The sequence below is a fragment of the Vespula vulgaris genome, chromosome 18 (assembly GCF_905475345.1).
Source record: "Vespula vulgaris chromosome 18, iyVesVulg1.1, whole genome shotgun sequence".
In the NCBI taxonomy this organism is placed as follows: domain Eukaryota; kingdom Metazoa; phylum Arthropoda; class Insecta; order Hymenoptera; family Vespidae; genus Vespula; species Vespula vulgaris.
Window position 1 is genome coordinate 402,908 of NC_066603.1, and position 23,264 is coordinate 426,171.

General features: G+C 40.2%; 2 protein-coding genes across 7 annotated transcripts in view; one reads left to right on the top strand and one right to left on the bottom strand.

The window, feature by feature from the left end:
* The window catches only part of LOC127070497 (histidine decarboxylase), an 88,706-nt gene extending 75,460 nt beyond the window's left edge, over positions 1-13,246 (top strand). For 2 of the 5 annotated variants that reach the window (XM_051008573.1, XM_051008575.1), the window contains 16 exons: positions 1,380-5,437; positions 7,476-7,616; positions 8,557-8,843; positions 8,910-9,167; positions 9,251-9,394; positions 9,845-9,911; positions 9,995-10,157; positions 10,541-10,611; positions 10,693-10,712; positions 10,790-10,888; positions 10,974-11,194; positions 11,258-11,367; positions 11,898-12,068; positions 12,132-12,208; positions 12,333-12,459; positions 12,535-13,246. In XM_051008573.1, coding sequence (XP_050864530.1) covers positions 7,589-7,616; positions 8,557-8,843; positions 8,910-9,167; positions 9,251-9,394; positions 9,845-9,911; positions 9,995-10,157; positions 10,541-10,611; positions 10,693-10,712; positions 10,790-10,888; positions 10,974-11,194; positions 11,258-11,367; positions 11,898-12,068; positions 12,132-12,208; positions 12,333-12,459; positions 12,535-12,899 — 2,208 coding nt within the window. In that variant the 5' untranslated portion in view covers positions 1,380-5,437; positions 7,476-7,588 and the 3' untranslated portion in view covers positions 12,900-13,246. Of the gene's footprint in view, positions 1-1,379; positions 5,438-6,968; positions 7,617-8,556; positions 8,844-8,909; positions 9,168-9,250; positions 9,395-9,844; positions 9,912-9,994; positions 10,158-10,540; positions 10,612-10,692; positions 10,713-10,789; positions 10,889-10,973; positions 11,195-11,257; positions 11,368-11,897; positions 12,069-12,131; positions 12,209-12,332; positions 12,460-12,534 lie in introns of those variants that run through there. The other 3 variants (XM_051008577.1, XM_051008574.1, XM_051008576.1) reach the window with 3 other exon arrangements.
* Positions 13,247-13,633: 387 nt separating this feature from the next.
* Positions 13,634-22,117, bottom strand: LOC127070503 (protein quiver). 2 transcript variants are annotated; one of them, XM_051008590.1, is made up of 6 exons: positions 21,833-22,114; positions 21,037-21,317; positions 20,173-20,318; positions 18,460-18,507; positions 17,495-17,641; positions 13,634-17,083 (listed from the first exon to the last, which is right to left on the bottom strand). In XM_051008590.1, exons 3-6 carry the CDS (start codon positions 20,198-20,200, stop codon positions 16,824-16,826), a joined length of 483 nt encoding a protein of 160 aa, XP_050864547.1. In that variant the 5' UTR covers positions 20,201-20,318; positions 21,037-21,317; positions 21,833-22,114; the 3' UTR covers positions 13,634-16,823. The 2 variants fall into 2 exon arrangements, with proteins under 2 accessions (XP_050864547.1, XP_050864548.1); XM_051008591.1 differs by lacking the exon at positions 18,460-18,507 and having other exon boundaries at positions 21,833-22,117.
* Positions 22,118-23,264: the final 1,147 nt, after the last annotated feature.

Genomic DNA, 23,264 nt, shown 5'->3' on the forward strand with positions numbered 1-23,264 from the left:
AACGAGGCTACCAACTAGGAGTCTCGAGGAAAACATTCGTATAGCTCGCGAAACGGTAAATTTACTGTAAACGGTATAACTTACTACTCGTGGCTACGCTTTCAGAAGAATGATCATGCTCGTTTCTCGATGAATCCTACCATTCCTTTTAATTGCTTTACGACCGGATAAACTTTCGGTAAAACGTTTATCACGACGAAACTGCAAAAGTAAGAAGAAAATCTTGTTATTCTTATCTTTCGTAAACTTTACCAAAGATATTAGCAACTTCTCGAAGACTTGAGAATAACTTTGAAGCGGTCCGCATAAAGTGATCCGTTGATTATTAATGTAACGGGAATAAACTAAAATCGACTCTCGCGTATTTCCGATGACCGAAATTTCAATAACCATTTTAACTTTCTACAAATACAGGAAGAAAGATAGTATATATCTTGGTGATCGGTTCGTGTACCTAACGGTTTTTAATCTCGCTTACGATCCATCATACGTATTATCATAAAGGAGTAGAAAAGAACGTTCGATCGGTAGAAAATCCGGCTCGTTGATACGTAAGACAACTGAGGTAAAGGGCTTCGCTTCCGCTCTTCGTCATTGTTTTCTTCTCTCTCGCGAGTCCTTCCTCCTCCGTGTAATCTCTCTCGAGCCTCCTACGCGAATAGCCTCTGGCTTTGTCTCCAAGAATAGCGAGAGAAATCCTAAGGCTCGTAGAATTATTTCTAGTCTCTTGCAGGCATCGAACAAAGATATTCATATATATATATACATATATATACACACACACACACACACACCATACATCTTTTTGTCATTCGATAGACCAATGGAACCCGATAGACCGATTAGATGCTTTCCAAAGATAGATATTAATCGTCCGACTTATTATCGCGAACGGATTTACGACGATCGGGAACCGATGAAATCCTCTTCTTTCAATTTCATACTTATCGCAAAAGATTTGATCTTCTCGTCGAGTATTCCGACGAAGCCCGTCGCCTACGCGTTCATCCGCGAAGCGATCTTCGACAAGACGAGTTTCTCCATTGACGAAGAAAAGGAGACGCGAGTCTCGGTGACGCGATTTCGGTTAACGGTCCGTCGTGCTTCTCTCTTCCTCGCGATTATTCCAATCTCCCCGGAATACCTCTCTACGTTTTTACATCCTCCGAGAGATCGTTCCTTCGAAGGGAGAAGAAAAACTTGCTTGACTTCCATTCTCTCCTGCAACCGGTCTATCCTCGGATACGAATCGTCGAATCATGTATTTCATTAACGAATACCTTCGGCGTAAACGCCGAAGGAATTTTTAATTGCGTGCGATATCATTGAGACATTCGTCGAATGAATTTCATAAGTTTTCTCGTTTTCTTTTTCCATAGGAGAAGAAAGATGGGGCCGCAGCATCCATCCATCCATCCATCCATCCATCCAATTCGCATCGCCATTGTTACGCGTGCGTCGCAGTTCGATAGAATGGCGAGGAGGAGACGATGAAATAGCGCGCGAAGGATCGACCAGGCGAGCGGCTCGCAACGGTAAAACGTAACCGTTGTGCCCCCGACTGCGAGAGGCCGACTCGTGAGAGTGAGAGGGGCAGTGGAAGCGTGACGATAGTCGGAGGAGTGGGGAGCCCTCTCTGACTCTCGACGCACGATGTAACACTGCCAGATAGCGGTACCCAGCATCCCCACCGTCGTCGATGGAAACGTCTTCGAGGTTCACGGACACTCGTAATTCGTGGCTATCGCGTACACCCCACCACCACCACCCTATCCTATCTCCGTTTCGCTGCTTTTTATTTTCTTTCTTTCTTTCTTTCTTTCTTCTTTTTTCTTAAGTCTTTTCCTTAATCTTTTTTCTTTTTTTTTTCCTTTCATTTTTATGGGATACGAGCGAACAGAGAACCGGTATTTTATGATCGGGTCAAAGCCGTATCGTAGTCCTCGAAAAACTCACGATTAAACGCTGATTAAGTTTTCTCCCGATTTATGCCTCTTTATCCGTTAACGTTCCGCTCGACTTATCGACTCGAAGATCGATTCAGAATGGAATCGAACGATCCTGATTCTGATTTCCGATTTCTGTCTTAAACCATTTTAAGTGACTTTAATTTCGGACGTCGTAGAACGTTCGAGACCTCGAGAATCTATCGACGAGTCGACCCTATCTATGTTTTCACGGACATTCTTCGATTAGTCGTTACACTTTACGTTGGTCGTGCGAGATCAAAACGGACAGCTAGAAAGAGATATATCTAGCTAAAGATCCTTCCAGTTTCGTCGAAATACGAGACAATTTCTTTCTTACTTTTGATAGGCGACGTCGGACGATCGATGAGTCGGAAAAACAAATTCCCTTTATCCAAATGATACCACTGAGAACCGCGTATAAATCTTACCTACGATTAATTCTTCGTTTCGTCGCGTAACGCCAATGATCCTTTGACACTGGTTACACGTACGGGAAAGGATGTTTCTACGATCGTACGTATAAGACCAGTCATGAATTATAGCGAAGCCGCGCGAACTCCGCATGGAAGAGAGTAGTTTAAGAGCTGTGCGTCGAGCACGTTAGTCGGTTTCCCATAGATTTTATCCGACGGTAGAAAACGGGCAAGCGGGCAAAAGCTGGCTGACATCGTCCTCGTCGGCTCCGACTTTAACGGACTCGTAGGGGAGGAGACGAGAGGACGCGGGAGGAGGCGGAACGGGATGGCACTTTGCCGGGTTCAAAGTCGGCCGCGACTACGACGCGGTGGCGGCTTCTATTCGGGGCTACCTTTCGAATGGCGTACGACGTCCGACAGTCGACGGTAAATACTGGCTAACGGTGCTGTCGGTACGCGTAACTCCGTTCTCTCATATATGCCGCAAAAACAATATGCGACATATCCGATACATCACCGCGGAGGAGAGATTGTGCCGACCTCATCCACGCTTAGATCTCGCGCGATTATCAACTACGAGCCTCTCGTTCGTCGCTGACATTTTCTTTATGCGCTTCGCTCGTTTTTCTTTTCGCCGCCGTTTCCGCTTTACATATGTATGCATCGAACTACGTACGGAACTATGTACCTCGACGAGCGTACGAACGATTGAAAATTAATTCGACGAGTCCTCGTAGCTTTAACTGCGACCGATACCGTAATCGATAGATACCGACGTGTCGTTATTAATTTACAATCGTTCTTCCAAGCGAATCGATTGTCAAAGAGATTATCGATGAGAGAACGATCATCTTAACGGAGCTTCGATCGATGTTACGATAAAAAACGGTATATCGATCGACTCGAAGACCGACCGAACAGCTTCCGTCTTATAATTTGGAGACGCTCGATTTCGTGTGAAACGATTCGTCGAATCGATCGACGACATATATTCCGCTGGTTCACCGTCGCACACCGAAAGGTGTCGAGTTGTAGAGGGAGAGGGCTTGCCAGGCGGTTAAACGCCCACGGCAATCAACGGTACATCGCGTTCCCTAGTAATGCCTCGTACTGCGTAAGTAAATACGATTTTTAGCCGTGATCCTCTTGCCAGTCCTTTATACTTTCTTCCATCGCGTAAATGTATAACGAATGAATATCTCTGAAATTAATTAAAATCGTCTGAAGAAGTGCAATAATTTACGTCTACTTCGAAACATGGATATCTAATGATTCTTCTTGTCGTCAATTATTTACATAGAATTACGAGAATAAACGACGTGATAAGATCAATTCGTTTATTGGTATTTTCAAACATCATTTTGGTTATTTATTCTACTTGATAAATCTTTCGTGATCGTTCGTTTGTGTTAATTATCGCGCCTGAAGACATCCAACGCTCTCTACTTGGTCGATAACGCTGCTTGCGAGAGCCATCTGTCGGCAAGAAATTTTTTTTTAACCCTTACAGTAGGCACCGCCGTCTCGCTATCGTGTAGCAGAAAATTTCGATGTGAAAAAGTGTTGCCTACTGTAAGGGTTACAAAAGGTTTCTTACTGATAGATGGCGTTCGCGAGCAACGTTATCGACCAAGCATGGAGGGTTGCCTACATTCGGGTGCTGCGATTAACGTTTATAAATGATTACAGATAACTTACTATTTACTGCAGTTAACAATAATCCTAAACGAAACGTAATAATAGTGTTTCCAGTAGTAGTGAACGCTGCAGCTACCGATGCAACGTTAAATAACTGTCCTATCTGGTGCCGATAAACGTTTGTTCCTTGAAATTTTACCAGCAAAAACCGATGCAAGAGGAAAGAGATTTGGATTCAAATTTCATAGATCGCATTTATTAAATATGAATTCCCAAACAGCGAAACGTAAGATGACATCAACAGTCATTATTTTTTATGATTTTGATTATAGGTATCCAAATCGACTGGAGATATTGCCTGGCATCGTCACGGATATTCTATCGGCATAAATCGAAATTAGGTTCCGCTCCGTGATGCGAAACAATAGGATTAGAATAATTATTTTGCATTTTTAACGCTCTTCCTCGACCGTTTAAAAAATTTTATGGCATTTTCCACGTAGATAATTTATGCGATTCAACGATTTTTAAAAGAGACACAAACGAAACATTTCCACCTGTCGTATCTTTGGCGATTAGCATAGAAATCGTACTGAACAACATTCATCGCGGCAAAGTCCATAAACCGATGAAAAAACCGCAACTCGCGTTGAGTGCTCTCGAATCGTAAAAGAAAAAATGAAAGGAATTCGTATCCTCTAGAGATTAATGACTTTCAATTACGACGTGAGCCTGTGAATTATTTTGTAATAACCTTGTTCTTTTTTTCCCGATATAAATAATAATGCAAATACATATATACGAAGAAAAAAATAATTGAGAGCATATCTCGTAAGACAGTAAAGCGTTCATTCCTTGGGGAATCTATCGAGCCCTTGTAAATCTTCCAAGTCTTAACTCTTTCCGTTTATAAGACGAAAGAGCCACTTTCCTTTCCTCTTTCTTTTATCCCTTCACAGTCGCTACTACCCCTCGCCCTTCGATCCATACATTTTCGAGGACAGCCTCCCATCGTCTTCCCTAAAGAAGAAATTTCAGGGAGCTTAGCTCCAGTTGCGCGCGTTCTCCGCGCCGATCTACATACGCTTGCGCTTCTCCGCTCGCGTCTCCGCACGCGGATTCGCTAAGTGCGCCGCTCTATAAAAGCGGCCACTTGTTGAGCGATGTGCATTCCAACGATTCGCTGCAACAAACGCGGATATATTTCGAAGAGATCGAGAAGACCGGAAACAACCCTGTAGACGGATCCAACAGGTGTGAACTTTCGGTGAAACCTGTTCTTTCGATCGAACCATCCGATCCATCCTTTATCTTTTCTCATCATTTTTCCTCTTTCTCCTCGTCTCTACTATTTTCGGCAAGAGAATTCGAGAGAATCACGGCGTTGGATCAAGCGAAAGGAATCTCTAAAAGGTCAGATTCAAACTTTTCTTTTCGATGTTACGATGCATTTTCTTTCACTCTCTCACATTTTTTTTTTTTTCTATTTCCATATCGTTAATAAGTTTCCCTTTGAATATAGCGAAAGATACTTTTCAATCGAGTAACATCTCGTCAACATCGTAAAGTCGAGAAATTGATTTCTTTTTCGACGTTGCAACGTTTCGAATCACTCCTACTATTCTATTCTTCGTAATTTTTTCTTTGGCTATCGTGATATTAATTCTTTGAGAGCAGCAAGTTTTTACAAGTATGATCTTACAACTTTCTTATAAAACGTTTGCGAAACGCGAGCAGATATATACGCAAGTACGATACTTCAATTGTATAATTTTGAACGAGTATTCGCTGAATAAAGCCAAGATTATTTCTTTTTTTATTTTAAGAATAAAATATCGATTCGTCGTTAAGTACGCATTAAGCTATATCCGAGAGTTTTCCAAATGGCGAAAATTTGACAAAGAAGGACGCTCGAAATGTACTCGTCGTCGTTCGTCCGAAGCATGCGGCATATAAAGCGGATAAATCCTTCGAATCGTACGCGCTTAGTGAAAGCTACGGGAAATTAGAAAAGTCGGAAGCGGAAACGGCGGAGGGACGAGCTTTTAATATCACCGACAGTCCTTCTCTGCCGCTTAAGCTTTTTCTTTCTCTCTCTCTCTCTCTCTCGCTCGCTCGCTCTCTTTCTCACACTTTCAACGTACGTACCTTTGCTTCTCTGAACGCTCGTGTCCAACTTGCTTGTAAGCTATCGTACCGTCGATTTTTTTACACGCGTCTCCGCATGCGTCAAAGATCGAAGCGTAATCTATTCGTGAAAAATATCCTTTTCCGTTCAAACATTAACGATTTCTGAGAAAATCGATAAAAAGAAAATAAAAAAAGAAAGAACAAAAACCTAACAAGCTCGCGTAAACAACCGAAATGATAATTATTGTTCCATAAAAATATATTAGTACGTACCTATCGTTACGTAATTATTCTTCTAATAAAAATTATCACCAAGTTGAATTTTTTTTTAATCCGACGACGACGACGACGACGACGATGATGATGAAGACGATAACAAGATAATAATGAATAATACTACGCACGAAATAATAAAATAATAATGACATGAAAGCGAGTCGGTAGGGATAAGTCGATTTCACGAATGAGTTAATGAGTTTCAGGAAAGGCTCGTGTCCAAAGACGAACGACAAAGGACGCGGGACGGTCCGTTTCAACTTTGTAGTTCGCTCGCGAGTGAGATTCTGTGTTTTCCAAAATAGGATTAGCAAAGAGCCGTCCCAAAACAAGGGAGGAAAATCGTATTCGATTTCGTTCATCAGGAGGAAAGTTCGCGGAAGTAGTTTATCGAAATGTCGCTTATCGTAAGAAGAAGCGGTGCTCGATCGTAGTTTAATAATAGGAAAGAATTCGTACAAGTTCTCGTGGAAATATCAGAGATCGAGGTAGAGCGAGGGTAAGGGGTTGGGGTGACTTTACGTCCGTAGGAGTGAATGAAAGGGGGCAGTTCGGTTCTAGGCCGCTACGAGCCTTGTCACACTAGCCTAATAAGCTCGACTTGGGTGCCATGTGACAGCACGATCGATGGATGAATCCGTACAAATCGCGTAGCATAGAACTCTCCCCGTCCGGCTCATCCGCCAAAGTTTCACGCGAAGCTGATACGTATGGTGACCGCAGCAAGCGTTACCTCCCTTTGCGATCTCCTCCGGACCACCATCCACGTATTTTCTATCCTTCTTGCGAATTATTTTCTTCCTAAACAAGTTTTCTCGGACCTTGGAGATCTTTTCGCTACTTGTCCTTTAAATTTCGCGATCCCTCTTCGTCGCCCGAGATTTCGTTTGTCCGTGGAGAAACGAACGAATAGATTATCGTCGCCACATGTGCGTGAAACGGGTCGATCGCAATTTCGAGATCTGGTTGTTGTGAAGCAACCGGTTTAGTTTTAGTATCGACCCTGATCTTCCACGGTGACCCTGTCATCCTGTTGATTCCATAGGCCGAAGAAACGGAACGAACTCGTCGAGCTACCCATCGTTCGTCGAGGGACAAAGGCCCAAGAAAAATAAGGATTTCGATCTTTCCGTCTTTGCGTCTTTTAAAGGATAAACGATGAATCTCGAAGAATATCGTAAGCATGGTGAGCACATTACTCTTGCCAAATGTTCTTACTTTTTTCTAAATATCCCAGTAGCTTTACAATCGTTTATCATTTTTTTTTTGTTTTCTTTACTTATCCATAAACTCGAAAATGGCATGCTTGCTTTGTAATGAATTTCGCGGTCCCGAGAGAGCGATCTAGCTAAAAGAAGACTCGTTACGAAGCTGGTAAAATATTTCCTTTATCATTTCGACTTGACGAGAGAGATATGTCGTTATCCATTTTCTTTCTCCTTCTATTGTTTCTCTTTTCCTCGTGAAATACGTTTGTAATTTATGGAAACAAGGAGACAACGACGAAACGAATAAAAAGATTCGTGCGATCAAATTTCGTCGTAAAAAACGTATGAGGTACTAAAGCAACGTCAATAAGAAGGAATCGAGATAGGGGAAGCTTCGAGACTTTAAAGGATTTTATCCGACTGACTGATATTGTTTCCAATAGGCTTCAATCGGTAGAGAAGCAAATCTTCTGTTTAAGCAGACGATAAATCGCGACGAGTCTTTTCACGGATTTTCTTGCTGCATTCTACCAGCGATAAGGAGTTTTATGAATACAAACGACACCAGCTTAACGCTTCACTCCGATATAAAACGAAACTTTACTTTGATAATCGAGAGTGTTAGTGAACGTAAACGCTATTACATTCTTACATAACGAATCCATTCGAGAAAAGAAAGGAGTTTGTTAATGGACCACGAAAAGCAATCAAAGGAAAGACGAGTTTAGATTTACGAGAGTCTCGATGAACTATTGTTTTCGCGTTCACGTTGAACGAACGAGTTTTCTTTTTCTCGGTTTCCTTTAATCTTACGATCGACAATGGACGCTGGACCAAATAAATAAATTTCTTGAAATCGTCGGATCCACGACAATGGATAACTTCTCCTTTTCTCCTTTCTACGTGTTTTCTATATAGGAAAGGAAATGGTGGATTATATCGCCGATTATCTCGAAAATATTCGTTCGAGACGAGTATATCCCGCCGTGTCACCAGGCTACCTGAGAAATGTTCTACCTGCGTCAGCACCCGTCAACGGGGAGCCATGGGAGGAAATATTTGCTGACATCGAGAGATGCATTATGCCAGGTGTAACTCATTGGCAAAGCCCTCATATGCACGCTTACTTTCCGGCACTGAACTCTCCGACGAGTTTGTTAGGCGACATGTTGGCCGACGCTATTAATTGTCTCGGTTTCACTTGGGTAAGAGAGACACAGCTATGACTCTTCTTCGAGTCTTATTTACACTTTCTGATTAATCTCGTTTAGGCTTCGAGTCCAGTGTGTACCGAATTAGAAATGATCGTGATGAATTGGCTCGGTAAGATGATAGGTTTGCCCGAACAATTTTTGCATCGGCCTGGTGTGAACGGTGGTGGAGGTGTCATTCAAACTACTGCGTCCGAATCCACTCTTGTCTCCCTTCTTGCGGCAAGAACTCGTGCGATCAGAGACGTTCAAGAAAGCGAAGGCGATCAAACGAGCGCGGATATCAACTCGCGCCTCGTAGCTTATTGTTCCGATCAGGTTCATTTTATTTTGTTTCTTCGTTATCTCGTTTTTATCGCGGGAATTCTTTTCTAAAGGAATTTTCTATGTATTGCTTAAAGGCGCACTCGAGCGTGGAGAAGGCTGGACTTATCGGATTAGTAAAAATGAGGTACATCGAATCGGATGCGGATCTTAGCATGAGAGGCGAAGCTCTTCAAGAAGCTTTGGCTCGTGATCGAGCTGACGGCTTGCTTCCATTTTTCGTAAGTATTCTCTTTTATTTATTTCGTAAACAAATTGCGAGTGAATTTATGATTAAGAAAAATATAATGATAATAATGCACAAAGGAAAAACTCTAATACACTTGCCAATTAGAGGAGAGTTGTCAGTAGTCACAGATATAAGGCAAACTATCGAGTCGCCAATTAAAACCTTCTCCGGAGTTTAAGTAGTCGTGTCGCCGCTATAGTCGGACGCTCGACGCAACAATCCGGATCGACGTTTCGCTAGTTGGTCCCTTAGGGCGAACAGCATCCGATTATCTTTTCTTGACGTCCTATTACTTATTTGCTTCCTTATTTATGGAAACTTAAATTTAACAATGCTTCCTGTCTATTTTTCGGGAGATTACTTAAAAAAAGATACGACGTGCCCGATCATTTCCATGTTCATCGTGACGCTATGAAATTATAAAATTCATGGACGATCTCAGGTCTGCGCGACTTTGGGTACGACCGGTGCATGTTCCTTCGACAATCTCATGGAAGTAGGCCCGATATGTGAGTACTCGAGAAACTATTATTTTCCATAGAGACGATCGAGTAATCGTAATCGACGATCGGACTCGTACGATCTGTTATAGGCGAAAAGAATGGTCTGTGGTTACACATCGATGCTGCCTATGCCGGAAGCGCCTTTATCTGCCCGGAATTTCGTGGTTGGCTTCAAGGAATCGAGTATGCCGATTCTTTTGCTTTCAATCCAAGCAAGTGGTTGATGGTTCATTTCGATTGTACCGCTATGTGGTAAGGAGCATGATTGATAATTTCATTTACGCGCGACAGAAAGGAGATAGAACAAAATAAGATGTAAAGAAATAGTTCGTAACATTTAAAAACTAAACTAACCATCTTCGTATTCTTTCTCTCTCTCTCTCTCTCTCTGTCTTCTTTCATCTCGTAGATCTTATTGCGGAAACTCCCTCCTTTTTTCCTCATTCTTTCCGCAATATCCGCTTGAAGGCGTCCTAGCAGCGATTTTCTAGTTATCCACAATTGTTCACAATCCATAAGCGTCCCCGATGATATTTGAATCGCTTTTAAAGTCGATGGTGCGAAATGAAACTATTCTCGATTCGAGGTTGAAAAACACAGTTGGCGCGCGTGTAAACTTGAACTTTACTTTTCAGGGTAAAAAATAGCCAGGCTCTTCACAGAACTTTCAACGTGGATCCTATTTATTTAAAGCACGAAAATTCCGGTGAGATAATTCATTATAATTCATCATTCGCACATTACGAATTCGTTCGATCTTATTCACATTGTTATATCATCTTTTCAGGACTCGCCATTGATTTCATGGTGAGTAAGAAAAACTTGATAGGATAATACAGAAAATTGATATAAACGCTTTAAATTCGTCCTTTATCGTCTCGTAGCACTGGCAAATACCATTGTCAAAGAGATTCAGAGCACTCAAACTTTGGTTTGTCATCAGAAATTACGGGATTAGTGGACTTCAGAAGCACATACGAGAGGTAAAGAATATCTTTTGCTATCAATGTTTGTAATTACTTAATAATTATTCAACGTCGTATAACAAATGTTTCTTGACGTTTCAAGGGAGTAAGATTAGCACAAAAGTTTGAAGCTTTGGTACTGGCTGATACACGTTTTGAAATTCCTGCTACGAGACATTTAGGAATGGTTGTATTTCGTTTGCGAGGTGAGAACAACTGGACTGAAAGATTGTTAAAGAAAATGAATTCCCGTGGTCGAGTGCATTGCGTACCTGCTGCACTTCACGGAAAATACGTCATCAGATTCACTGTCACTTCGACCAAGTAAGCTATCGTCTGTCTTTAATCAACCTGTATGGATTGATTAATGAATAATCGCTATTTTAGCACCACCAACGAAGATATATTGAAAGATTGGGCAGAAATACGGAATACGGCGAATGAAATTTTAGGTGACAGTTCTGGTTCACCAGTAAGAGCAAGAGTTCCATTGGCAGGTAAATCTCAGGAAGACCGTAGGCAGGTGCAAACCGCTTGACAATATTCTTCACAATCATTTTGGATTGGTTATGATTATGTATTAGTAGATAATAGAGCAATTGGAAAAAGCATTCACGTGGAACAAACATAAAAACCATAAGAGACAACGTAGCTGGAACTCGGACTCGATTCAAATTCATATAGGATATATTTTTTAGAAGAAAAAGAGCAAGGAAAAAGGTTTAAAAATGTTGAGCAGACCAAGTTGAACGGAGTTATTTCGAATTCTCGATTTAAAATCAATCAATCGTCTCTTTCTTTTTTTCTCCTCCCTAATTAATATTATTATTTATCTTGTTTCTCAATTAGCAATAAATTATTGTTCCTATCGTTATTCTATTTTTTCATTTTGTTTTGCCTTTTTATTTATTTTTCTTTTCCTTCTTTTCCCTTGTATCCTTTCGAATTCTATCGAACTCTACATACGATCGAATTCGAATTTACCTTTACGAAAGACACAATCGACCACGTTCCTTCCACTTTCCAGATACGCGCGAGAAGAACGAAAATTTCGGTTCCAGTTTGTTGTTAGCTAATTCACCGATGTCACCGAAGATCGTTAATGGCAGTTTCGCGGCCATATACGACGCGACCGATGTTTTCGAGGAATGCATGAAGAACTTTGGACAGCTACGAGTCGAAGCAAAGGATAGTCCAGGTGACCGGTTTTCGATTTTATTGAAAATATTCGATTCTGTAACTCAGCCGTTTTCATTTCTAGCGATGCGACGACGTATTCGAGGTATACTCATGTCAGGAAAACAATTTTCTTTAGATTCTCGCATGGATCTCGTTCAAGTGAGTTCGATCATCGTCTCGACTCGATACAATTTGATCAGTGATAACTCTTTACTTCGTTAAAATTATATAATTCCCTATCGTGCTGTATAAATTAAAAAAAAAAGAAATAAAATAATTGTAGGGCTACGTATGTTGTGGACGATCAGCAGGACCGTCTACCGATCTTCCTCAAATGAAAGAGGACGAAGACGGTCTATCCACCGTTGAATCTACTATGAGCATCGACAAAATCGACTCTGCCTACAACGGTAAATTTATCTACGATGTAATCACGAACGTATCTAACGTATAATTTTTTTCTAACTCCGTCACTCTCATTACAGATATTTCTCAAGAGAACTCTATGCTACGATCGGAGTCTGATGAATCGTATGATAAGAACTCGAAGAAGGAGATAGCGAAAGCTCACTCGGGCTATGGAATAGCTAATGGTTCGGTTGTCAAGCAAGAAAACGAAGGTCAAGACGTTTCGTCCATGCCATCCGGGGAGAAGGGTATGCCCAGAAGCGAAACGATCGGTGCGATAGGACATCGACCTTACACGGGTGAGCTCGTACCTCCACGTTTTCGATCGGAGAAACCGATCAAGGACAAAGAAGAAATCGACAACGACGGTGGCGACGACGACGTTGGTGACGAAGACGGCAGGCTCTGTCAAAAGTGTGGTCACTCTTTCAAACGTCAGTAAATCTCTTTTCCTTTCCTGTTATTTTATTTTTGTTCATCTCGTTACGAAACACGACGTAGATCGTCGATTTGAAGAGTCATGAAAATGTTAACGCGTCTAAGATTATCTTTTCGTTTCTATTTGCTCTCTCTCTCTCGCTCTCTCGCTCTTCCTCCCTCCCTCTCCCTCTCTCTCATTCTCTGTCAGTCTATCTATTTAGCTATCTCTATCTATCTATCTAACTTTAAATGGATTTTTCGTCGTTCCTAAATCGACGTACGATCGTTCGAATAAGCCGTAGAAGCAAACGAAAAATATCGATAGCAGCAATAAATCACGTTAAATGCCGTAGTTAGGCGAAACGCAAATGTCTCTCTCTTTTCCTCTTATTCTAATGTACATACATACCTCTCGTCCATTCGATCGATTTTTGAGCGATTTCTGTAAGAGCGTGGACACCGAATGTTTTATTGTGATGGAGGAGTAAAGTATCAAGGATCGATTTTCATAACAGGTATGTATACATTTTATTGTCCTCGACGTCGTGACAAATACGAAAGATTTGTCTTTGAAAATAACCTTCAACATTTATCGCTTTAATATTTGTCTTTCTTTTTTTTCATATATATATATATATTTTTTTTTCTTCGCAGTATCAATTGCTACAATCTATGATGAAGAAATATCAATCCTAATTCGATCTATAGCTACAGGCTGAAAATGATATTGAAATCATCAAGTCAAACGACGATGAATTAACGATATTTCTTTTATTAATAAATTATAATCCCTCTTACTAGACGTTCTACCTACAATCAATACCATCATCTGCGAGAAGAATTTCTTTCAGAATTTCTTATCGAGACTGTTTTATCGAACGATTGCGCAAACTCCTTTACAAGTATTGTATTTTATGACTAGTGCATCGTCGAAACAAGGGAAAGTATAATTCTTTTTACAACGCAGATAGTTTTTTTTATCGAATTTTTCATCGCGTTACAGAAGGACTTCTCTGTGTCTGATTTCTTTGTTTTCTTACATAACATTATTCGTAACATTATTGTTGCATATCATTTATCAAATAACGAATATACGTGGATATCTTTCGGCTGCGAGGCCAGATTTGAACGTAACAATTATTACATATGTTGATTGAATTCGCCGTTTTATAAATTTTGTTATAGATTAATGTGTGATATTTCTGATCGCAATAACTCCAAACGCTTGGAACGAAGAAACGTCCTTGAATATCTCTGATTTTATCGCGTTAATTCCCACGTAGTCTTGCTACGCGAAAAAGAAATGAGTCGTTTCCAGCACGATCTCGAATTATCTTTTACCTCTCGAGATTAATATCGAAGAGATAGTTTTCCGAAGAGAAGTTTTCCAAGAGGATAACAATAAAACGAATTTCCTTTGCTTGCTGGTGCGAATAAAGCTTCAGTGATATGATTTCTGTCGATGATCCAAATAAGGATACCATATAATTACCATTACATAACTAAGACCTACGTACTACGTACATTCTCCGTGTAATCCTAAATATCGATAACAGCTAGCTACGTTAGCCGGTAAAACGATTTGTAACAATGATATGACTCGTGATAGAATAAAATACGATCGAGTACACACGCACGTACATACGCGTAACCAGAATAATCCTAAGAGACTTAGAACAAGCTCCTATCTAAATCCGTAAGAAACGATCGATAAAGATGATATGATTCGTATTAGAATACAGCATATGTACATAGGTAGGCCCAATTTTTGTCACTTAGCAATTCCTCGTAACAATGCGTTTCAAAATAATCGACGTTTCTTCGTACACGTAATTGCCATTTGAAAAGGAGAATCGAAAAGCTGGCGAGAAAATAGCGTTAATCGATGCGATCGGAAATTAGTGTAAACAGCGAGATATACAAGAGAGATGTGGTAATACAAGAAGGAGGAAAGAAAGATAGAAAAAGATAGAAAGATAACGAAGATCAGTGGAGTAGCCTCGCAGCCGCGCGTGCGACAATGAACAAATGACGCGACACGAGCCGCATGGCTTGCCAGAGAAACATCGGTGAACTCACCACCAATGCAAGCACCGAAGCTTGTTTGGCAAGAGGCTCCGTTAAAGAAAGCCTCTCTGTGAGGACATGAGCGTTCAGCTTGCTCGAGTCATCCCGCGAGAGATGTTACAATGTTAACGATCGAACTTTCATTCGAAAATCGCGATAAACACGAGCGAGGAAGTTTATCGATGACTACGACGTAAGCTGAAGGCTCACGCTGTGCTTTTGTTAGTTTTCCTTTCGATCTGCCTCGCATTGCATCCGTCGGGGTGGAAGGTTTCGTAGGTTCTTCGCGTCGTTCAGCTCGCCGAAAAGCAACTCTCGGATTAATACCTCTATTTATCTTCTACGAAAAAAAAAAGGAGAGAAAGAAGAAAGGGCTCTTTTTTCATTACGTAGATTACTCTTTGACGAGCGACGACGATGGAATTGGACGACGATTCGATTACACGCAAGAGTAACTAATGACAATGGCATGCAGTATCATGCAAGGTGCTGCTGCACACGGTGGTTGGAAAATGTCGAGCGACAAAGGAGGAAACACGAGTGAGATCCTCCGATCTGATTGTGAGTGCCTACTATCCATGCACTCAAAGTCGCTTCCCACGATTTAAACAGTGCCTTTACCTACGGAACTCGCTAACTAAATCGTGATTGATCGTGTATGCTCGTGCACACGAGCGTGCTTTCGAAACTTATCGGATAAGAAGATATAAATCTCGTTATTGATAACCTCAAAGAGAGTGAATCGATTTACATAGTTTGTTATCGTTCATACAACGTATAAAAAAGATGTAGATACACATAGAATACCATTTCAAACTGCTCGAGAATAAGTTCATTAAAAAATAAAGGTCGTCAAAGAAAAAAATGTTCATTAAAAAAATATCACAAAAATCCTTAATTAAATCCGTAAAACAGCTTCGAGGTAGAAAAAAAGAAGCTGATTATCTTTTCGAAACGCACAGCACGTTCCCAAAGCACGCTCATACTGATTCGGCTTTTGCTAGTCGTAAAGATTCTCTTTGGTACGTTGCTCGCTGATCGCCGTCATTGTAGTCGCTGCATCGACGGTGCCACGTCGATGACCCTGTTGAATTGACATGCCGAAGAACACCATGCGGCCTACGTTTCGCGAATCGTCATCTATTCGCTAATTTTCTCGGCATCAATTTTTGTTTCGAGCATGAAGCGCTAGATAATGCCGATGTACGTCCAATTGGGCACGCGAGGGGAGACAAAGAAGAAATATAAATTGAGAAATAGAGAGAGAGAGAGAAAAAGTGCACCGAGTGCGAGAGAAGATCGGAGTGAGGTGCAATCTAATGAAAGATTAACGAACGCGATCGTGACGAGGAAGGACGAGACAGGATTTTGCCGTTTCTAAGTCGATCGATCCGCGTTAACTTCTTAGCTTTGCCTTAACATCAGATTTCTGAGACAGTGTTAATACCACTGAACGATCTCGCAAACAGAGTACAAAGTTAACGCGAATCTATCTTTCTGAACGATATCTTACGTAAATTTTTATAAAGCTCTTCTAAAACGATGGTATTGTTTCCTTCTCGGCATATCTCGATGTCCGCTGCTTTCACACTGCTAAGAAATGTTGGAAAATGATGAGTGAAAATAGAGAAAAAAAAAATAAAAAAAAAGAAAAGGGAGAAAAAGTGAAAGAGAGAAAGAGATCAAATGATATCTACGCGAAAGACAATAGACTCCGTTCTATTCTACGTCGAAGTAGTCGCAACGACTTTTTGCAAAATGCTAAACTTGTAAGTTTTTGGACGAGATAAAAAAGGGAATAAAGAGAAAGGTGGGAGAAAGAGGGAGAAACGATTGGAACCTTTGGTGATCTCTAAGTGGATCGAACAACGAATCGGTGTTATACAATGTGACCATTGCAACGTTCTACAAAGCAAGCTTGGCCTCCTAAAACGTTCGAGCTTAGAAAGAATATGGTCGAGAGGAGTAAGAGGAGGAGGGTGGGATTCGAACACGAAGTCGGGGATACACGATTGCACATATCCTCCTCACAGAAGCACATGTGACCAGTGCCGGTACTTTCCATCATGCACACGTGGTCCACCATGAATAAGTTTATCTGTAGCTGCGAAATGCAGGTCCTTCTAACGCTCTCGTATGCTGTGAATCAAACAGAAAAGAGAAAAGATTGATTATTAAAAGTAGGTAGGGTAGGTAAGTGGGTAAGTAATTTATTTAACACGAGAAACGCTCGAAATAAACACGGCTATCCAGTTTTCGCGGTTCATTTAACGGTGCATTAGAGCGTTGGAGAGATGCATTCGAGCGAGCTCAAATTTTATCTCGATTTTATCTAATGATGGACGAACCCTTTGCACTTGGCATCTTTAATGATTCGATATAATTACCAACGAGTTGAAACTAAAACTGGAAAGCAAAATGTCACGTCTAACGTTAATAAAACTTTAATTGGTATACCTATATAATAGTCGCTAGAGGGTGAACTACCAAGTGAAAAGAATTCCAACCTGAGCTAATATAAGCGTACGAGGCTAATACAAGCACACTCACGTGATTTTGCATTTCGGACCATCTTGACGCAGCATCCATTGCACGTCATCAATGGTGGCTGATCTCTAGGAAGTGCCGTGTAATTGAACGGATCCTTGCATCGTAGATCTGTCCACGAATCGCATTCGTAGCAATAGACCGAGCGTGCTACGGAAAATAGACTGGAATTACGATAAAGTTTCGGCGTTTCGCGCGTGCGACTTCTTCGATGAACGAATGATCGAAAGAACGAAGAGAAAACGAGTGGAACGAAGAGGTCGCACGCGAGTAGAATTTATCTGATGAGTCGCGACACGCTGGCGATTCGTCGTCCATTCTCGACTACCCTTAACGTTCCGTACGTTTCTTTCGATCAAACCACGGCTGTACATCGTTAGGTAAATACATATGTACGTATCATATAATATATATTCAACGTGGACACGCTGAACAAGAAGACCAGTACTCGTGCAATAAAGATCGAGAACGCCTTCTCTCGTAAGAACATAATTCATGCAGCGTGTGATACAATTTTAGCATGAAAGCCAATGCCAAAGCAAAAAAAAAAGAAAAAGAAAGAAAAGGAATAGATATTTGTCAATTTATCCTGCTGATCAAGCAATAATTGTCTCGCACTCTTGTAATCTCTCATTCTTTCTCTTTCTCTCTCTCTCTCTCTCTCTCTCTCAAAAGATACACACAAATCGACGCTATAGAAATGCCACATAAAAGCAAGCGATATCCCGAAAAAATTCTCGTCCAGCGTGCCTACGACGACGCATTCCGATTTTTTTTCTTCTTCTATACTCGTCGAGAAGATCGTCTATGAATGTTTTTCTTTTTTATAAGAGAACGCATTACGTTCTAACTTATCGTGACAAAACCGGACGTATCGAGTTGCATAGAGAACGTCTCCGTTGACGGAGAACGGTGACGGCGGTCATGTAACACTGAAGTAACTGGCTTTAAGTGGCTTAATCACTCACTCTGGCACTCCGCATGACAGACGTTGGCAACCGCGAGTACAATTGCCGCTGAAAACGAAAGATCGGTCACTGCTTTAAAAACGTCTGGCACGCTTTGGCATTAACGACGGTGGGACAGGATAAATAGATAAAGAGATAAATAGATAGAAAGAGAGATAGGTGAATAGATTAAAAGTATAACGCAACAACGACGATGAACAACAAACAACGGCACTACAAACACAGCTGGTAAATAAACTATCGTATGACTACGGGCCCCGGTAATTTGCAACTAATAAACGCTAACATAAAAAACTACACGCTACTATGAGACCATCGTTATGAGTAAAACGTCTAAATCTCGTCGTAAGTGAAGGTTACAGTGCTCTCTAAATAGATATGTACTACATTTTTTTTTTATTGCGAACACTAATTCACGGCACTATGCACGGTGTCAACTATGGGTGCGTATTATTTAACCTTACGACGAATCTGAGAAATTCGAACGTCGGACGTACCCTTATTTATAACGCATAAATGAATGATTATATTGTAAGAAAAAAAAAACAAAATGATTTTCATAAACATAAGATGTATTAATCTTCAAACGACTGATTTTAACAAATGTTGAAATACGTCCGACGTACATAGGAACACACACGTGTGTACGTACCTAGCGCACGCGCGCAGCGATCGTACGCATGCCGGTATTGGATTTCTAAAAGTAATTCGAATATTCAGGCTCTAGAGCCAATGGAGAGGATTCAGACTGTAAAAAAGAGTGTCTACGGAAAATGAAATCAACTACGGATGCTGGATGGAGATAGAGATAACGGAGTAATAATTCTAGGCTTCTATTTATGCGTAAAGACTGTCGTCTTTCTACGAAATTTTGTTCAATCGTCTGCACACACTCACCCGGGCGGTGCGCTCGATCACCTCCAAAATAATCATAGATATGGTCTGTCGGCTCGTTATATATTCTAGTGCTATATATGTATGTATCTCGAGTATGTAGGTACGAGGATCGTTAGCAATAGGTAAGATAATTACGAGCTCGAGCAATTACGTGTTTAAAAAAAAAACAGCGAGGGACTAATTACGAGTCGGTGCTTTTACGATTTTTATTTCGGGTCCTTGCAGCTTCGACTTCTCGTTCCTCGTGCGTTTCTCCGGAAAAAAACGTGCATCGTTCTTATTTGCAAAATTTATACAGATTGTCCAAACGTCAAAAAAATCTGTTGATTGTTGTAAAAAAAAAAAAAGGAAAATAAATTGATTAATAAACGATGCGCTCTTCTTCCGGCTATACATCATAAATCTACTACAAAAGGAGCTTCGTACATACGTACGTAAGTATGTATGCATGTATATATGCATGTATATATGTATGTATGTATGTATGTATGTATGTATGTATGTATGTATGTATGTATGTATGTATGTATGTATGTATGTATGTATGTATGTATGTATGTATGTATGTATGTATGTATGTATGTATGTATGTATGTATGTATGTATGTATGTATGTGCGTTTGTATATATGTATGGTTTGTGTTACACACATTTTCGCGAAAGGAGAAACATCATATATAATGCCAAGTGTATTGTAAATCTTATAAAAATTACTCCGGCGTTTTTCATTTTCGAGCTTCGTAGGAAATTTATACGAAAAAAGGATAACAAGATAATCGCAAAATTTGGAAAACATCTCTTTACTCCGACACTCACCCACTATAATCAAACGATTCGTCCACATGTCGGCGGCTGTTCCTCTCCCGTTACATTCGATATATCGTCATACCGTATCGTGATTTCTCGTTTCTTGAACGACTGTGGCTGTACGATGTGCGGCTAATCGATCTAACGATGCGGAACTAAAAATGGTAAGATCTTTTTATTGGAATTCTCTCGTGAAAAAATAACGGGAATATATTATAGAAACTTGAAAATTTCTTCTAATCTAAGAATTATGTCTACGATCGTCGCTTTCAAGCTATAAAAACTAAATCAGCGATCTTCTGTCAACTAAATTTTTTAACGTGTTACTTACGTGAAACATAACTTCTTAGTTATTCGAGAAAAAGAGAGAGAGAGAGAGAGAGGAAGAGCGAAAAAGAATGTAAACTCCAGTGAAGCGTCATAATTCCTAATTCACTTTTTCTCTAACATCATTAAAGAATAAATAAACACAGCGGCTATTTTAATCCAATTTTATGCCTATGATCGTGCTTTTCGAACAAATGAGAAATGTTAAGTAACATATATTTTCTTCTGTTCCTCCCTTTTGATTTATTTTTTCACTATTTAATAGATATTCTTTATCGAGTACTTTTTTTTTCTTATTATTAAAAAATTGACGTATCCATTAGCTTACGCTTACGTCAACGAGAAAATTCTGGCAACGAAACGATGCGAAACCGAATAAAGCATCGAAACAAATCGATAGTATCTACTTTCAAAGTTCGAAGCTTGACGAATGCTGTGATATGTAGAATCCTTCCTGTCTTTTTTTTTTCGAATACAATTGACTTTGTCTTCTCTGCGTCGCGATAATTATTTCAAAAGATAAATGATGCGAGTGAGAAGAGTTACCTCTGGAAAAATCCTCGAAGAATCGTACGAATAGCAACGAACGAACGAACGAAAGGATGGATCTTCTTCTTTCGATCGTCGTCGATAAGAACAATGAAAATAGAAGAGTTAACAAGAGAGCTGGTCGTTCCTCCGTTATAACGCGCTAGAACTTCTCAGCGCGCCTCGTGCAGCCTGTTGCAAATCATTCGTGCTTTCATCCTTCTCGCGAAGAATTCGTACATCGGACGTCGACTTTGTCCATTTTTCTTCTTTACGATTTCCCAAGGAAGCAATCCAATCTGTGGAAAAACATGTAAACGAGGACAGTGACTAGTGGAAAAATAGAAAGGAGTTAACAAATAATATCGTGCACATATTTTTATCGAAAGTTTTAAGTTAATATAACTATAAGTAGTAACGTGAGTATATCCCAATTATTTCTATTAAATTATTCACATGTGTTCGGACAAGTGCCGGCATTGTAACTTTTCTATACAAGGAGAAACAAAACGTGTTGTCTCGTTCGATCGGCACACCATTATAAATGTCGGTCGACTGAAAGTATACAACACGTCGCAGCAAAAATCGAAACGTAGACTCGGTCAGAAACAAGACAACGTCGAATAAATAACATATTCTTATGTTAAAACAAGAAAAGTCTTTGGAAGGAATCTAGCACGCGATAACTGTCTTCCATTTTCCAGCGGATTCTCTTAGGAAGATCTTTCAAAAAATGATCACCGAAGAGAAACAGAAATTCGTGTGAGAGAAGAAAATTGGTTAAACCGAGATAATGTCGTTTCGATATTATTACCGTAAGTTTTCTCGATCACAGGTGACACGTTTCACTGCTCCGGAGAAAAATAATCGACCTTCTCGAGATTCGTTAAGAATCGTAGCTAGTGAGATCTCGTTACTCTTCTTCTTGTTCTTTAATTGTAAGAAGGAGAAATGAGGAGTCAGGAACAAAGACGCTCAAAGAAGAGAGGAGAAACGTCGTCGAGACGCGTTGCTCGAAAGAGAAGACGCGCATTCGTGACGAAGCGCGGAGACCAACTGCAGATCTAGGTCGATCAATAGGACGGACCACCACTCGCGTTGCGGCAAGCATGCAACGACCACGAGCGATCCGCTTCGAGGGAGGAAAAGAGAAAATAAAAGGAAAAGGGAAGAGAGGGGAAGAAAAGAGGAAGAAACTCGCGCTTGCGTCTGAGTTATTCGAAGGGATGCTTTCGAAGGAATAACGATGCTCGAATTCCATGGTGTTCTATAAAACGATTTGTTAGGATTAAACGAGTGTATTACCGTAGAAAACATGCCCACTTCGTGCTTCTTCTCGAATGGAAAGGAATTTAAAAGTGTCCTCTCTCGAATAACTACAACGATTCTTATTCTTACGTAGAATGATCGTGTCCCATTTCTGAAATGCAAAACATTCGGATCGTATACCTAAAATTAAAATATCTAATGAAAAAACTAATGAGCGTCTTTCTTAAGAACGCCTGCACTTGTCACGTATCTACTAATAAGTTCTGATTGCGTTTAAGAGTTCGCTTGAATTGACTTTGTAGCAATGAATAATTATAGCGATTATTCTGACCAATTTGAAAATATATTCGGTAATGCACACATCAAATGCAGAACGTGAGAAGATGACTAGTATAAAATTTTGAGAACGCGGATTGGACAATGAGTAAGAATATTGGTTATGACACCGGAGCATGGAAATATATTTAATTATCATATAATGCAAATGTTTATATTAAAGTAACGAGCAGAGGTATGCTTACTAGATGACCGACTAGTAGGTAGCTTTTCTCGTCGTTCTGATTGACGCTCATATAACTTCTATCGCAGCTTCGACATAAATGTATCCTAATGCAAATTTATTCGTCCTTATCGTCATTCTTCTCCGCAGGGAAATATAATACCCTTAGTGGAACGGACGAACGTGTTAATTCCATGAATTCACGTAGTCTCGTGGCATTCTTTATAAATATTCCTACGGAAGCACGTACGTGGTTCAAACTAGATTAATACGTAACTGTTTCGTTATTCCATTAGTATTATATATGTATATATATATATATACATATATATCGAGTACTTCATGTAACATAAAACGTTTCTCATATCGATGAAAATATTTTTTACATGAATTCATAAATTATCAAAATATATTTTATACAATCATTTGGTATAAAATATACTTTTCTACGGCATATCAAAATTTACATTGCGTGGAA